A 15687-nucleotide genomic window follows, 5' to 3' on the forward strand; every position below is an offset into this window, starting at 1 on the left:
AACAATATATCAGGCTTAGTAAAACTGTGAAATGTCAAATAACATTTAAAGTGATGGTTCGGAGTAGATTCAACCTGGGGTCATTTGAACCGTGACATCCAGCCAAGTAGCCCACCCGAAGTTTTTCCGATATTGGCTGAACATCAGCTGAGTTACTGAGTTATCCCGAATAGCTTCGTACAAGGGTTAATGGATCCTGGTCCGTATCTCCAAAATTACCACACTAAAATCACATGCCATGACACCAAACTTCTACAGTAGTACAAATATGGTCTGTACTCACCAAACGATGCATTTGGAAGTTTGTACATAGTCCAGGAGTTTATTATTATCAACACAAGCCTGATAGCTTCTCTGCTGCTAAAGCTGCGTCGACGTCACTTCCTTGATCTGGGAGCTTCAAAGTAAGATGAGGAAGTGACGTCGATGCAGCTTTAGCAGTAGAGAAGCTATCAGGCTTGTGTTGATAATAATAAACTCCTGGACTATTTTCAAACTTCCAAATGCATCGTTTTGTGAGTACAGACCATATTTGTACTACTGTAGAAGTTTGGTGTCATGGCATGTGATTTTAGTGTGGTAATTTTGGAGATACTGCCAGGCTCCATTAACCCTTGTATTAAACTATTCGGGAAAACTCAGTAACTCAGCTGATGTTCAGCCAATATCGAAATAACTACGGGTGGGCTACTTGGCTGGATGTCACGGTTCAAATGACCCCAGGGTGAATCTACTCCGAACCATCACTTTAAGTGCAACACCTGGCGTCAAACCTTTTTTTTTTTTTTTCCAAATATATATTTTAGCAGCCCATTTTGAATCATTGGGGATGAACAAACTTCCCCCTTCTCTGCACTGTATTTTCTCAAATTATAATAAAAAAAGATCTTATAAAAGTAGCAGCATAGACATCTAAATCTGTGCAAATGTGGAAAATGACAAACATACCAAATAAAAAAAGATTAAAAGAAAATATAATATAAATAAATAACTGAATTGCCATTTAAAATGTGGGCATACTGATCAATGAGGTCAAGGAGGCAGTACAATAAAATAAACAAAAAATTCACCTCGTTCGAAAATTATAAAAAGCCCACTAGGCATACACAAAAGTGCTTTCAACAGTGCTTTTCAACATTTGAACAGTCTATAATATCAGACAAATCTAAGAATTAACAATAGAACATGGCTGTAATAACGTTGCTGACATGAATTCACATTTCTCAGCTTGTTCATTCCTTTAACAAATCATTTTTCAGGGAGAATATGCATGGTTTCAATGGTTTGTTATCATCCAGACACATCAGCACTTTCTGGATGAATGTGAATGTGTGAGTGAGTTTCTTTGGATAATCTAAGTGTAATGCATAGATTAAACCAAGCAGCACCACAAATGCATCAGCCAACCTGGGAAGCTGGCTCATAACAACTTCATCCTCTATCACAATGGATATGTTCTCAGGGCTGAAGCTGATGGGACCAGTGGAGTCAGGGACCACAGAGACGAGCGCTAGCGGTGTGTCAGTGGTCTCCATCTCATCTTCACCCTGCAAAACACAAGAAAAATCAATTATAATGACCAATCCAGAAGGATGTGACACAATCCTTGTTTGAAGAGCCAAAATATATTAGTCCTTCCTTAACAAGTTCACCAAGTGACTTTAAATATCATTGTTCCCTTCCCCTTTTTCCTCTCCTTCTTATTCCTCCTCTCCTCTCCTCTCCTCTCCTCTCCTCTCCTCTCCTCTCCTCTCCTCTCCTCTCCTCTCCTCTCCTCTCCTCTCCTCTTCAGACTGAAACTGTCATTTCATCAGATGCTGGGTCTCAGTCTGTCATCTTATAGTCTAGATACAGTGGAGGGTTCAGTTCCATGGCTACATGCATGGATCACCTTCACAAGAATTGGTTGCTACTATCTATTTACACATGCTGAAAGGGAAAACCGATCCTATAGATCATTAGCAGGGTGATCAACATTAAAAAAAAAAAAAAGTATAATCAGTCATTAGGTTGTAGAAACTCAAAATGACCCCATGAAGTAAAAGTTTTCCTCACTTCACGTAATATATATGTAATGCTGTAGAAATATGATATTGGAGTGGAGCATGAGGAGGCAGATTGAAGCCTAAGTAACTTTAAATATCATAGAAACCGAGATAGAGGCTAGCTGAAGAAAACCTAAGGAGTACTGAAGAGAGCAACGTGAGCTAGAGTCAAGCCAAGCACAGAGAGATCAGTCACTGTGTGTGCGAGAGTGAAGCATAGCTCTGGATGCAGATGTTTGTTTGTGTGTGTGTGTGTTGTGTGTGACTGGCAGATACTCGTCTGAAACCCCAATACTTACGTTACAGGTTTTGAAGAATTCAGTGTCATCCTCCCGGAGATACGCTGGAAGTGCACGAAGAGCCAGACTGCGTCGCATGTTGATGTCATGTTCTTCCTAGATTGAGAAAAAAGAAAAAAATCTTTATAGAAATATTTTGCCAGCAAGCCCAGTCCCTGTCACTGGTATAACAATGTAATGCTTTAGTTATGTTAAAAATAGTAATCTATGATTCAGCAGGATGACTGACTATCAAGGCATATGAAATCTGTAATGATAACACATTATATGATCAGCATTGTCCCCATGGAAAAGTCAAACATAAACTTACCTCCAAGTCATAAATTCTTAGCATCTCTCGTAGTGCTTCTGCTCCCTTTCCAGTCCTTGAGGACTTCTGTCGATACAGTGCAACTATTTTTGGTGTGTATCGGTCAAGTTCACAGTAAAACTGGTTGCGTAGATTCACGTTTGTAATGCGATGGAACTCTGCAAACACCTGTACACAAATAATTATTTAGGTGTAAAAAAAGGGTGAGTTGTCAGGGATCTTCTACATGAAATGTTAAATATCAATAACTTTTATTAACTACTATTTATTTACCTGTGACTGCATTTGCAGGGCCGGCCAGTTATCCAGCAATTCCCGAACCCGTGGACTTCCTTGAACAATGTATTGGCGGCGTAGAGCAAAGGTTGTCTGCATAAGCTTTTCTATCAGTACCTGGTCTCTCTCAGTCTTTTCAGTCTCCTGTTTGATTTGTGCTCTCATTTCCTCCAAGGTTGCCTCATTCTCTCCTCTGGGGAAGTTAGGCAGAAAATTCACCTCGGCTCTTCTGGCTCTTTTGATGTTGGAATGAGGATGATCATTTTCAGGGTTGGTTCGGCTCCTCTTGCCTGCATTGATGGAGACTTCTGCACAACCAGATCTGGCCAACTTAGTGCGAAAATTCCCCATCTTGAACTTCAAGGCCACCTTCCATCCATACCATCCATTCTTACTCCCATGTTCTCGGAGGCATGGATGAGCTGCTACTAGAGCTTCAGCAGCCATACCCACTTCCTTGTCATGTGGATATGGCTTGAAGCTGTACATTGTTTCAGCCATATTTTCCAGGATATTTTGTTTTTGGGCTCTTGTTAATTTCAGTGTCTTCCCAGAACTTTCAAAGGCAGCATTTCCTTGTTGACAAACATGCTCAACTTCATAAGAAAAAGTTGGCACAGGGAAACAATCTGGCCAATTTTTCTGACGCTGTCTTAAAGGTACATGTGGGAGTATGTCTGTGTCGGAGCTTCCAGTGGAGGATCCATCACTTTCAGATCTCACCACTTTCAGTGTTCCTTTTTCAGGGAGTTCCTGAATATCTGTAAGAACACTGAGCTGTCCATCGAAGTCAGGATCTTCATATTGAAGGGTAAAGTCACAGTCCAGCCTTGGCTTAAACTTCTCTTGCATTAAATGTTTGAGCTCTTCTACTGACTGTGGTCGCTCGGTTAGAATGAGCTTCATGGCAACATCTGTTGCAACACATACACGGAGCACAAATTTCTGCGGAGCAGCCATATCTTGATGTGTTGATATACTGCAACAACAAAAAAAGTAAATAGAGTTAGTTTGATTGTGATTAAGAATGATCTTTGAACAAAGTTATTAGCCATTTACCTTGAATGAGCTGAGATTTCAGTCTAGTAGTATGAACCGTTTTGGTGTTAAGAGCAGTCTTCCATCTGTTCTGTATGCAGAGAGAGGCAAGGTGTCATTGAGCTCCTTTAAAAGGTGGACAGTCGAGTTCCCTGGTGAAAGTTCATAAGATCTCAGATGCTCAATGTAATATGATGTGTGTGTCTTGCAAAGAAAGACGATCTGGTTATCGACAAGGAGAATCTGTTCAATTTTGCAGAACTGAGGCAATCCTCCCTCCTGTCCCACAGACACAAACATCTCCACACCATAATCAGTTCCATCAACACTGACAACTGATGTGCTGTAAATCATGCTGCTGTCTGTCATGTGTTCCACATATGCCTTTGCAACATCAGGAAGCCCTGATACCATCACAGACGAGACACTTGATGTCTGCTGGTGAGGTTGGAAGAAGGATGGGGCACTGAGAGAGTATGCCATCATTTGTTGGTGTCTGTTTGCTAGTGTTTTTAAAACATTCTTGAAGTTTTGTGTGTCATGTACAACACGCTTGAAAAAGCGGTGTTTTCCCTCAAATCTCATCGTCCACAAGTGGACAAGAGGTCCAAAACAACGTATGAGGTCAGCATAATGCTCAGTGTAGTGATGCTTTGGTCTGAGTGTGAAATCAGGAAAGACTTCCTGCAGCATGTGTCTATGATCCTGTGTCTTCATTTGCAAATACTGGATGGATTCATCTGTAAACACTGGGCAAATCATCAGCTCTACTATCTCTTTCAAATCCATGAGTACACTCCATGCTCTATCCTCTTCTGGAACTTTACTACCAATGATCAATGGAAGTAGCCTGAGCAAAGTAGCATTTTCATGGCCATTGCCACCAATCGTTTTCTTCACACTGAAGGTCTTTGGGATAGGCTGAGGTCTGTCAACCTTGTCTCTGTGCTTGTATGGGAATGAAACAATTTTTCTGTTTAAATACTCCAGAGTGAAGTATTTATGATGGATCATTTTCCCAATGCACAGGGCCAGCTCTACGGGCACAATGCCCTCAAGAAGATCGTGCAGGATATCTGGCGGGAAGCCTGTGACTGTATGAAAATACTGTAGACCCTGCCTCAGAACACAAACTCCATGAACACCACTCTGACTAACCCCATGCAGTGCAGCATCAACATCAACATCATGACTGGCTTTTGTCCGCACAATGAATTCTCCACTCCCAACATCATGAGCCTGAATTTGGTCTTTGGTAGCTGTGCAGAATCTACATATATACTGAGCTCTAAAACACTTTGTAAATCCTGCTAATGCATGAGCTGCAAGATTATCAGCCACAACAACCAAGATTGTTCCCTTTATGGCTTTACCAATGGACTCAATAAAAACACCATCTTGCTCAAGAGTTTGGATGTCTCGTAACAGAGGACCAAACAGTCTTTCATACCCAACCCACTGAACGTCAGACACCTTACATAATGCTGCCAACTGAAGCACATGCAATGATGATCTATATTTACTAGGCAGATCGGCAAATACCCAGTAGACTGAACATAGTTTATGGATCTTCCGTGATGTTCCAAGGGGGTTTGCTATTTCAAGATCATCAATGTACAAAATTAGTGGCAACTTTAGATCATCTGACAAAGAGAATAATTCATTCTCCTTATAGTATGAGCCATCTTGGTGGCTCATGAAAAGGCCTTCCTGTGACATCTTTGTTTCCAGAATTTTGTCCAGAATGTCTGTATGTTTGAACATTTTCTGAATCATGTCAAGAATAGGAACATAGACTGCTGTGTGTCCTGGGTCCAGCATATACTCTACAGGCTTCACCACAGGGTAGTTTTTCTCGACAAATGTTTTCCTTCTTTTAGTTGAAGATAACTCTCTACCTTTGGCTGTAGCATTTACAAGAATGTTGCTTTCCAGAACAGCAGTAACTATATCATCTAGAGTATTTTCACTGACAGAGATATCATGATGTTCTAAGACTTCTCTAAGAGATTGTTTGACTAGAGGCTGGGACAGGGAAAATATTTGTGTCAGATGTTCCACTATGTCCTGAGTTGCCAGGTCAGACACATGAAGAATTGTTTTCATCTTTAAGAATAGTGATGCTAAACTTTGGTGCAGCTGCTCTCTTAAAGTGTCTGTGTCACACTGACTCTCTACCTCAACAGGGTCAATGGTGTCCATGCTCTCACACTGAGCAGGTCCCTCCTCAACATTTTCACCAGTAGGTGTGTCCGGCGTACCATTCTTTTCTGAACATACAATGTTCGTATCAAAATCTGAACTGCCTGCATGGTTTCGGCTTTTGTGTGCATTGAAGGACGAGTATGCATTTGTACTGTAACTGCAGTTACTGTATGGGCATACTACCACCTCGTGATTTCTTAAATGACCCCTTAAATGAGAAAATAGTGATGCCTCAGAAAATGTCTGCTTGGTGCCACACAAGTGACATGTAAGAAATGCACTTCCTGACTGTGAACCATCAGTCACATTTATTCTGCCTGTATCACTATGACACCGTGACAAATGAGCTTTAACTGCATTAAATGATTGGAAAGTACAAATGCAGTCAGTGTACAAACATGGTAGAGGGCTAACTCTTGAGAAGTGGTTATGGTGCAACTGATAATGCCTAAATAACTTTGCACGTGTGTCCAAAGATACAGAGCACAACTTGCACTTCCAATCCATTTACCTTGAACTGGGGCAAGCAAAAGAGGTCGCACAAATCCTGCAGGGAGAGAATAAACAAATGTAATTTATTTCTAAATCGTGCTGAACGTCATAACCAAATGGTGTTTTTAAATAACACATACTCACCAAATTCACCAACACCGTTTCTCAGAATGGCAATTTTCTCCAACCGCTCTATGGTACTATAACATTACAGAGAGCACAAACAGTTAAATGATTATGTAGTGTATTGCAACTTTTAATCCTGTAGACATGCACAACATTAAACAACTTCTGAACCATTTATGATAGAGACAAACGGTAAACTGCATGAGGGACTAGGGTATCATCGGCTCTTACCACTGCCCTTAACGTTTCGTTGTTAACAGTAAAGAAGTAACGTTAGCGACCTAGGCCTAGTAGCGACACTGCCGATAATTACAAAGTAAGCTTAAGTTTAAACCAGTTAGAAATATGTCTAGAATCGTAGCATGCAACTTCATTACAAACATTCACTGCGTCTAGCTAAATATAACTACCGGTATATGTAGGCTATTGAACTTTTGCCAAACTTTTGTAACGTTACGTTACTCACCATAAACGCGCGAAACGTTAAAATCCTGAAGTCGGGGTCCCCCGGAACACAAAACACGGATAAAATATAATTTTGCAACAGCACGGCGAAAAAATGTGCGTTGTTGTGCAGGTTTTTTGATAAAAAATAAATGTTTTTTCTCCTTTCTTGGCTCCGTTGCGTCCCTCGCTAAGGTCCAGCCATCTTGAATTTTCTTGATGCGTGCCCTGAAAAGTTGGATGTAGTGACGTCAGACGTCACGTCCCCTCACGCACGCATGTTAACTAAGACTTTTCAAGTTAATTGATAGTGTTCACTTAGACATACTAAGCCCTGTGAAATCAAAACGATATTAATCGTTGAGAATACTTAATGTTTCAGTGTCGGGTGAACTAATTAGCCCACTTTGATTTAGTTGCCAGTAATAGTTATGAGTTGGTAGTACTGTTCGGGCTTACAGTGCAGGTGAAGTGACTCAGAATTGATTGTTTCTTTCCTGCAGCATGTTAAACTGATCAGATGTTCTGAAATAACCACGGACCTCCCGGGAAAAGACGTCACCTTGCTGGCAGCCTCTGCCTTTCTCTGAGGACAGCCTGGATGCTCTTTCTCATCTTTGTGGAAGCAGACGTCAGTTTTTCCCAGAAGCAGCTGAAACGTGGACTCATCTGCCCACAGAACACGTGTCCACTGTCTTTCTGTCCATCTGAGATGAGCTGGTGTCCAGAGAACTGGGCCGTGTTTCTGCACAGAGCTGATATCTGGCTTCCTCCTTGTGTGGTACAGCTTCCGCTCACATTTCTGGATGCGGCCGTGGACTGTGTTGAGTGGAAATGGTTCTCCGAGCTCCTCCTGAGCCCATGTGGCTGTATTGATCATGGTGGCGTGATGACGGTTTCTCATGCAGTGCTGCCTGAGGGCTCCCAGCTCACCCAGCAGTGGTAAAAGTTCTGGAAAAGGTTGTATTATTGTCACCAGTTAATCTTCTCATTGTAGAATGTTCCAGAAGGATCTTTCCTGTATTTCTTCATCTATCCTGATGGTTTTGAGGGCGTTTTTATTTGAAACTTGATACAGTGAAGATGGTCATTTAGTGAGACCTTTGTCCTTCTGTCTCTTAGATTAAGGCTCAAACTAATAATTAAATTACAGTTTTGATTTTTATGCATTTTTTAAATGAAGAGAAATCAGTCATGGGGATCCAAGGGTGGATTTTAGGTCCTGCATCAATCCAGCCTTTTTTGGACTGTGAAAAGCATCTCAGTGGATCACCAATAAACAGCACTAGTTGTCTAGGGATCCAATTACAGCATGAGGTCACTGACTATGGTGGAAGTTATCTACTATTCAAACTCAACTTGGCAGCAGATAGCACACAATAAACACACGATTGCTGAGGCTAAAAGGACAAACTCAAGAATCAACAAAGATTTCTTCGGACTGACTACAACTAAACTAAAGAACAAAAGTTCTCAGGGGACAAATACCACCTTAGGCAGTTCTGCAAATCTACATCTTCATGCTGGGCCTTAAGCGACGTCCAGAGTGGAAAAGCATTCTCTGGCAGCTGGCGAGGGCTCAGTCAGTCACTTTTAGATGAAATAAAGCACAACCCATCCAGAGGTTTTCACAGAACAACATGATTCAACTGTACATAGTTATTTACAACACACTCTGAGAGGACTATTTCTGAGATGTACGAATGTGCCGAAACAGAGGTGGAAAGTTTGCTTTGGAGTTGTTACGATCTGTATGTTCACTTATAACCTATGTGTATTTGTCAAATAAAAAAGGTAAAATGCTTCTGGAAAGGCTCACAGCATGAAAACAACTTCATTTGAACAACTTTCCTGTTTGGTGTGCACAGCGTTTAATAATCGATGTCATGGGTACATACAGCGGCGGGGGGTGTAAAAGCAGCAGATCCCGTATTTCTTTTTATTTGACGTAATGAATGAAGGAAAATCTTTTTTGTTTTGTTTGAATAAAAAAAGTTTTGTTCCTCATTTCTTTTGATGAATAAATGAAGCAGCTCCGAATCGACGTGTTCACTCAGAGGAAGTGAAGGTGAATTCTAAATAAACCTTTTACTTGTTGTTGAGCTCTGCTCATGGACGGATCAATTTCTGCAAACAACCATCACTATTTTCACCTATGAAGCAGATTATATTGACGTTTTCCTATATTTAGTCATGCTTATTGTTGCAGAGTTGCTCGCTTTCTGTAAACAATCAGCTTTAAAGTTACTTTCCGTGTGAATGAAGAGTTAAAGCTAACTCTCCTTGGAGCTACTTTTCTCAAATATAAATCATCTGAAATCAAAGCTGGCAGACGCAGGATCCTTCTCAGTAATACAAATGAATCTGATTATTTACCACATCTGTCAGCTTCATGGAGCTGCACGTCTGATCTAAATGTCAGACTCATCTAAAGGATGTGTGCATCAGTGATATTATAGCTTCCTTCACTGAATTACATGCACAGATCAGAGCAGTGCAGGCAGGAGTAAAGTGTCTGGCACATTCATCCGTTCGACGCTCCGCGGCTGGATGAGAGTGGCATGCACAGACCAGCACAGGGAGTATCCGAGTTCATTAACAAATCATGGATCCGGAGGTTTCAGCATGTCATACTGTGGCAGGATAAAGAATTCAACAAAACCTCCGCACTGCACTTCTAATTTGGAGCAACTTCAAAATAAATTAGTCGTGTTTTTTCTCGGTGCCAGTTAGAGTTGGGTTAATGGGTTTATCGAGGCCTTTGATTAAAGAGCTAGAAATGAAAGCAGTGAGACTGAAACAGATGTTCAGAGCTGCTCCAACACTGTCGAGCTCAGAGCTGCAGAGTGGAGTGGAAACGTCTGCCATCACATCGTCTCTGCAGGTATCAAACATCAGACACACACTCATAGATACAGTGTCGTTCCAAACAGGTGTGATTCTTTTTAAGAAGGAGTTCTGTTAACTACACACACTTCACCATCACTGTAGATGCTCTGACACGGTTCACAATGCTCCATCAAAGCTAACATAATTCGGATTTGATTAAGGAAAGTTTGATGAAAAACCTGGAAACAGCAGCAGCATGACAGATCTGAACACTTACCTGGGGAGACATTTTATGGTGCAAAGCTGGATGCTAACACAGCCAGTACAAACGAGAGCAACAAACGAGAGCAACACACAAGGTAACGATGCTGAAGAGTTTTTACAGCCACGAAAGGTCATTTCAGCCTCTTACGGTGGGGTTGAGAGTGATAGCTCTGGTGATACGATACATGTAAATGTAAATTTATACATCCCTTTACAGACAATCCTTACGATGTACCAAAGTGCTTTACAGCAGGTAATAAATAAAGAGAAGAATAAGTAAAAACAAATAAAAATACAAATGTTAGAGCGGTGAAGAAATCCTAACTGGACTTAAAGGTGGGGTAGGGGATCTTTTTCTGGAACATTTTTTTACATATTGCTTGAAATACTCTTCACACCCCCATTGCAACCAATTAATTAAAAGTTTTGACACAAATATGAAAAGTTTTAGTGGCCTCTAGAACGTACAATCTAGGAAAAACAGTATCCAATCATTGTGAACGGACCGTTCACAATGATTGGATTCTGATGCCGTCTATCAAACTGCAATCTGCCCCCCCCCCTTCCCCCTGTGCGCGTACCCTGCTCCGTGAACGAAGCTTGGCAGGAAGCTAAACTAGAGCCAGCTTGGCTAGCACCTAGCATTATTAAACGTATAGTTAGCATAAACTAAATACTAAATACGGCAACGATCGATGCTTGCTGTCAGAACAGCGCTTGTGCACCTTCGTGCTCGTGCGCGTTCATGTACTCTAGAGGCGTGGCTTCGGGGGGAAAGTGAAGAAAAGGGTTGGGACTTTTTACCTGTGTATTTTCAAAATGCAGCTTCGCTGGACTCAAAATCCAGGATCTCCTACCCTACCTTTAATTATACTGACAAAGACTTATTTATCAAAGTAAATTCTAAAGATACTGTGACTCTGTGGTACCAACATTTTAAATTGTACCTAAACTTTAAGCAAATTTATATATATAAAAAAAGAAAATGCACATAAAGCCGAATGACAGCCCACTATGAGTAGAAACTGCAGCTCTTCAAGTGCAATGCATCCAATTTACAATATATGAGTGAAAGAACATGTATACGGGAACTTTGGAGTAAACCCAGCAGTTTAAAATGCAATCAAAGATGACAGAATAGAGATATTTTAAGAGATGAATGTGTTATTACTCTGACTGAACTGTTTTCTGTATATAACAGTAACAGCTGCTCCTGCTGTCCCACTTAAAGTTAACAGATTCCATGAGTTATTGTCGATATATTAAACCTGAAATGACTGCAGCAGTGAGATAAAAAGCAGCAGTAAATAAAAAGCTACTGCACCAATTAGAAATGTTCAGCTCTGCAAGCCCCACCCCAAAGGATCTGGATAGTTTCAAAAGTGTTGCCTCCCTAACAGGAAGTAGCATGAGTAAAGGACCCCGTAAAAGACCCGGGTTTCCTGAAAAAGGTTCCTGCTGTGGAAATACAGCAGTTGAAAGCAGCATGAATCTAATCAGCGTCTGTTTGGGACTGTCAGAGGTCAAGCTGAGAGATGTTTCAGCTGAACCAGAGACAGCTGAGACCATTAAAAAGCTGCATCTTTTCAGAGTGTTTAAATGTTTGAATAAACTGAGAACGATCTCTTCTTTGTGCTTGTAGCTTATCTCACCAGTAACTGGGCTTAGGGTTGTAGAATGCTGCGCTTTTCCCAGGAAAAGGGAAACGTTTCCATCATGTATCCTAAGTCAGATGGATGTATCGTATAACATTCAAATGCCAATCTCTGTTTTGATAGATGATGCAGACAGGAAACTCCCGTTTTGCATGCATTGTTTATATTGCTAGCAAGGAAAAACATCTGTTTCATGCTAAAAGGGGAAAAAAAGCAACAAACTAACCTTCGCTATGAGAAAATGGCCTAAATCTGTTCATCAATAGTCTTCTATTGGCATTGATTAAACCCCCAGAAACTCATCTCTGTTCATAAAAAAATACATTGTAGAGGTTTTCCATGAAAATATTCCCTTTGTGTGTCAAAAGTGTTGAGTTGGAACTGTATTATATTGCTTCTTTTGGTATCTGGGTATCTCTGAAGGTGCAGATTAGCCCCTCCTCTCCCCTCTGCAGAGATGAGGACACAAAGACAATGCCAACGTCGGGGAAGCTGTGATTTTTCACGCAGGAGAGGAAAACTGAGGGCTTAGTTTGTAAGAACCCAGAGATGACTCTCACACAGAGCTGGAGTGAAACAAGAGCACAGTGATAATGAGCGTTCCACTTGATTACTCTATCACACTGCTAATAATGTATCGCTACAAGCTAATGTTAGATAAGCCTTGTTCTCGATCCCCAGCCAGTAAGGTTACCGCCATCCTGCAAACTGATTGTTTTCTCAGGTTTGTTAGGTCTGAAAGTCTTGATGCACTGCAGCTCCATTGTTGTTTCACTTGTGATATTGAAGATGAACATGTTAACAAGGATAAAAATGTCTCTCAGGAAGAGGTAAACCAGGCTGCCGACTCACCCAGACTGACCCCACTCTACATTGTCCCTCAGCAGGATTATTGAGGCTTCCAGAACAAGGGATCACTGGAAAGGCTAATTTTCAGTAGAAGTTTCTTTTATTAAACACAAGTCTGGGTTTATCTTTCTGGATGCGTTCTTAAAGAAGCTCTGCTGCTGGCAGATTTGATGGCTTTTGAACAAAGATAGAAGGAGGGTGGCAGCAGCAACAGTGATGATGAAATGGAGTATTTCTGTTCTGTGTTCTCAAAAAGCTAGTTATGTTGAATTTACATGTCACCAGTCCCAGATGAGGTTTTCAGGGAGAAGAATTGATGCTGTTGCAGAAGAAAGTGTGAGGAGTTCAGCCCTCGTGTGCCTTCCTGCTCTGTTGGTCACTGACTTAATACAGAAGCTTTAATAGGATGAATAGGAAAGGTTACTGTTCATGAAACCCTCCCTCTGATAATAAGGCAGCAAAGCTAGCATCCTGAGAGAAGCCTCTCTAATGGTGGGTGATGGGGGAAGTTGCTTTCGTTAATGGAGTGAATTCAATTTGAAGCAAACTTTCTAATTGATAATTGATTGTGTTGTCACTTTGTAGGACGTGACGAAGGCAGAGCCTGCAGCATCCAAATAACAGATCCTGTTATTAAGCGCATTCTGTCGGCCCCACGGGGCCCACCACACTGACAGCTTGTTTAAATAGGCAGCTCGGATCCAAACCACTTGATGATCCCTTTATGTCTACCTGGGCGCTGCTTGGTCTCTCTTTTATTGCGCCATTAAGTGTCACGGTTAAGTTCCCTGGTATGAGACGGGCCAAGACAGCGCCACCGACTCCAGACTGCTGCTGCTGATAATCGCACTTAAGGTTCCTTCCTATTATGTGCTTGTTGAACAGCGATCTAACACTTTGCCATCTGTTTGCGTTAGTGTTAATCATATCTGTTCTCCTGCATTATTGTTCCAGATGGCTCCTATAATTGCATTGTTTCGTCTGCAGATGTTTTATGGTTTGGTTTTGCAGCACAGCCAGCTGTGGGCTGACGAAGCGCTGGAACAGTTAATGGGAAAATAACCTACCTACCAGACAGGTTCCAAGTTTTTCTCACAAGTCACACACAGTGTAATTGCCACTAATGGGCATGGGTAACCAGCAGAATGACTGGGAGCAGTATTAGCAAAGTTCCACAATCCAAATTTAAACTGTGGCAGTGCCTGAATTCACCATGGTGTGAAAAATTAAACGGCTTGGCACTGCAGTGCTCCGAATATACATTATGCAGAGAATTTTCATTATTTTGGATGGAGGGAGAGAGCATATACTACAGCAGCAGCAGCGACAGCAGCTGGAACAATAGCAGCAGGGTTTCAGTTCCAGGGATTAAGTTCTTGCGGAGGTTCGCTTGCTGCTCTGTTTGTTTTACAATATATCAAGTGGCTGGAACTATCCGGGGCATACTAAATGAAACCGCTTCACTCTTATCAAGCCAGCAGCACTGCAGCAGTTGACATACTTGTGAGAGATTTTCCATAAATTTGAAAAGTCACATAGCACGTACAGCTAAGAAGTAAAGTACAGGACATGGCTGCATGGACTGCCTGTGCCATGAAATGCTTAACAGCAGCCTATTTTCCCTAATCGCCTGCGTGTGCACAACACCACTGATTCAATCTGAATTTGACAAATGTCGCTGACTAGAGGAGGACAGCTCTGGCATCCTACATCGCAATTTTGAAAGCGGCCTCATTTTCCTGGGCTTATTGTCTGCTTGGCAATAACGTCTGCGCTGAACTGGGATCACATTACCCTGCAGACACCTGGGCATCAGCTGCGCCATCTCAGACGCCAGCGCTGGGAAATGAGGGTCACCGAGACCCTCCCAGTTTCTGATTCATCTACTTAGACGAGGCAAAGGTCAGATCAGGATTCCAGCCCATCAAGCCCAGCTCCCTACGAGCAGCCAATCAGATGGAAAATGATTTCAGGACAGGGTGGGGAACAGGTGGAGAATGACAATTTCTATTTCAAGAATGTACAGTTTGGTCATTGTGTGTAACAGCTGTGAATCAGAAAGCACATCCCCACACTCACGTGGGCTGAAAGCCTGAATTCAGCACTTTCCTCTGCCTTCCACTCGTTATTTAATGAGTCGTAACCGTTATTGTAGCACTCACAAAGCAGGCGGGGACAAAAGAAAGCAGCAACACAATGCTAATCTTACAGTGAAAAGGCACGGCGGGGCATCTCGTGTTAGGAATCTCATTTCCTTTGTGCGGACGAATCAACTGCTGAATCTGTTTAATTAAATCATGTATAATTCAGGACCGCACAGCCCCACGAGTTTGCACAGATTTGCAGGAGGCAGTATGCTACATAGAAAGGGAGGTGTTAATACGCATGTAGCAGATAGAGTTTTTATTCCATTACTAATGAAGCCACACGTGTGTCTGCAGGATGAGTGAAGCTGACAGACTGAGGCTCATCCTCATGTGAGCACAGCACACTTTCCCTGCAGAGGAAGCTTCCAGCTCCTCTACAGTACGTCATGTTTTCAGACCGGGCTGCAGAGAGTAAAAAACTAAAGAAAAACACACTGAATGATAGCCAGGAGAAGCTTACACAAGGGCGGTGACACATGGGGGGGTCGCAGTGGGCTGATAAAATGAGCTGAATATCTGCAACGGGTCAGAGCACATGAAATGGAAAGTAACTAATCACTGGCATCATAATAGCCACCAGGAAGGGCGTTCTGTCTGCATTTTGAACAAAGTAGGCAATTTAGAGGTGATTTAAAACACGGGGAAGCAGGGAGAGAAGCCAAGGACTGACGTGAAGCCTTACCCGCACAGAAATGTTGCTGAATCCAT

General features: G+C 41.9%; 1 protein-coding gene across 1 annotated transcript; it reads right to left on the bottom strand.

Moving 5' to 3' along the window:
* Nucleotides 1-618: 618 nt before the first annotated feature.
* Nucleotides 619-7449, bottom strand: LOC142378624 (uncharacterized). Its single transcript, XM_075463337.1, has 8 exons — nucleotides 7258-7449; nucleotides 6810-6865; nucleotides 6685-6720; nucleotides 3990-4059; nucleotides 2928-3909; nucleotides 2655-2822; nucleotides 2345-2440; nucleotides 619-1547 (listed from the first exon to the last, which is right to left on the bottom strand). The coding sequence occupies exons 5-8, from the start codon at nucleotides 3888-3890 to the stop codon at nucleotides 1233-1235; spliced, it is 1542 nt and encodes a 513-aa protein (XP_075319452.1). The 5' UTR covers nucleotides 3891-3909; nucleotides 3990-4059; nucleotides 6685-6720; nucleotides 6810-6865; nucleotides 7258-7449; the 3' UTR covers nucleotides 619-1232.
* Between the last annotated feature and the right edge of the window lie 8238 nt (nucleotides 7450-15687).

Source organism: Odontesthes bonariensis, chromosome 4 (assembly GCF_027942865.1).
Source record: "Odontesthes bonariensis isolate fOdoBon6 chromosome 4, fOdoBon6.hap1, whole genome shotgun sequence".
NCBI classification, from domain to species: domain Eukaryota; kingdom Metazoa; phylum Chordata; class Actinopteri; order Atheriniformes; family Atherinopsidae; genus Odontesthes; species Odontesthes bonariensis.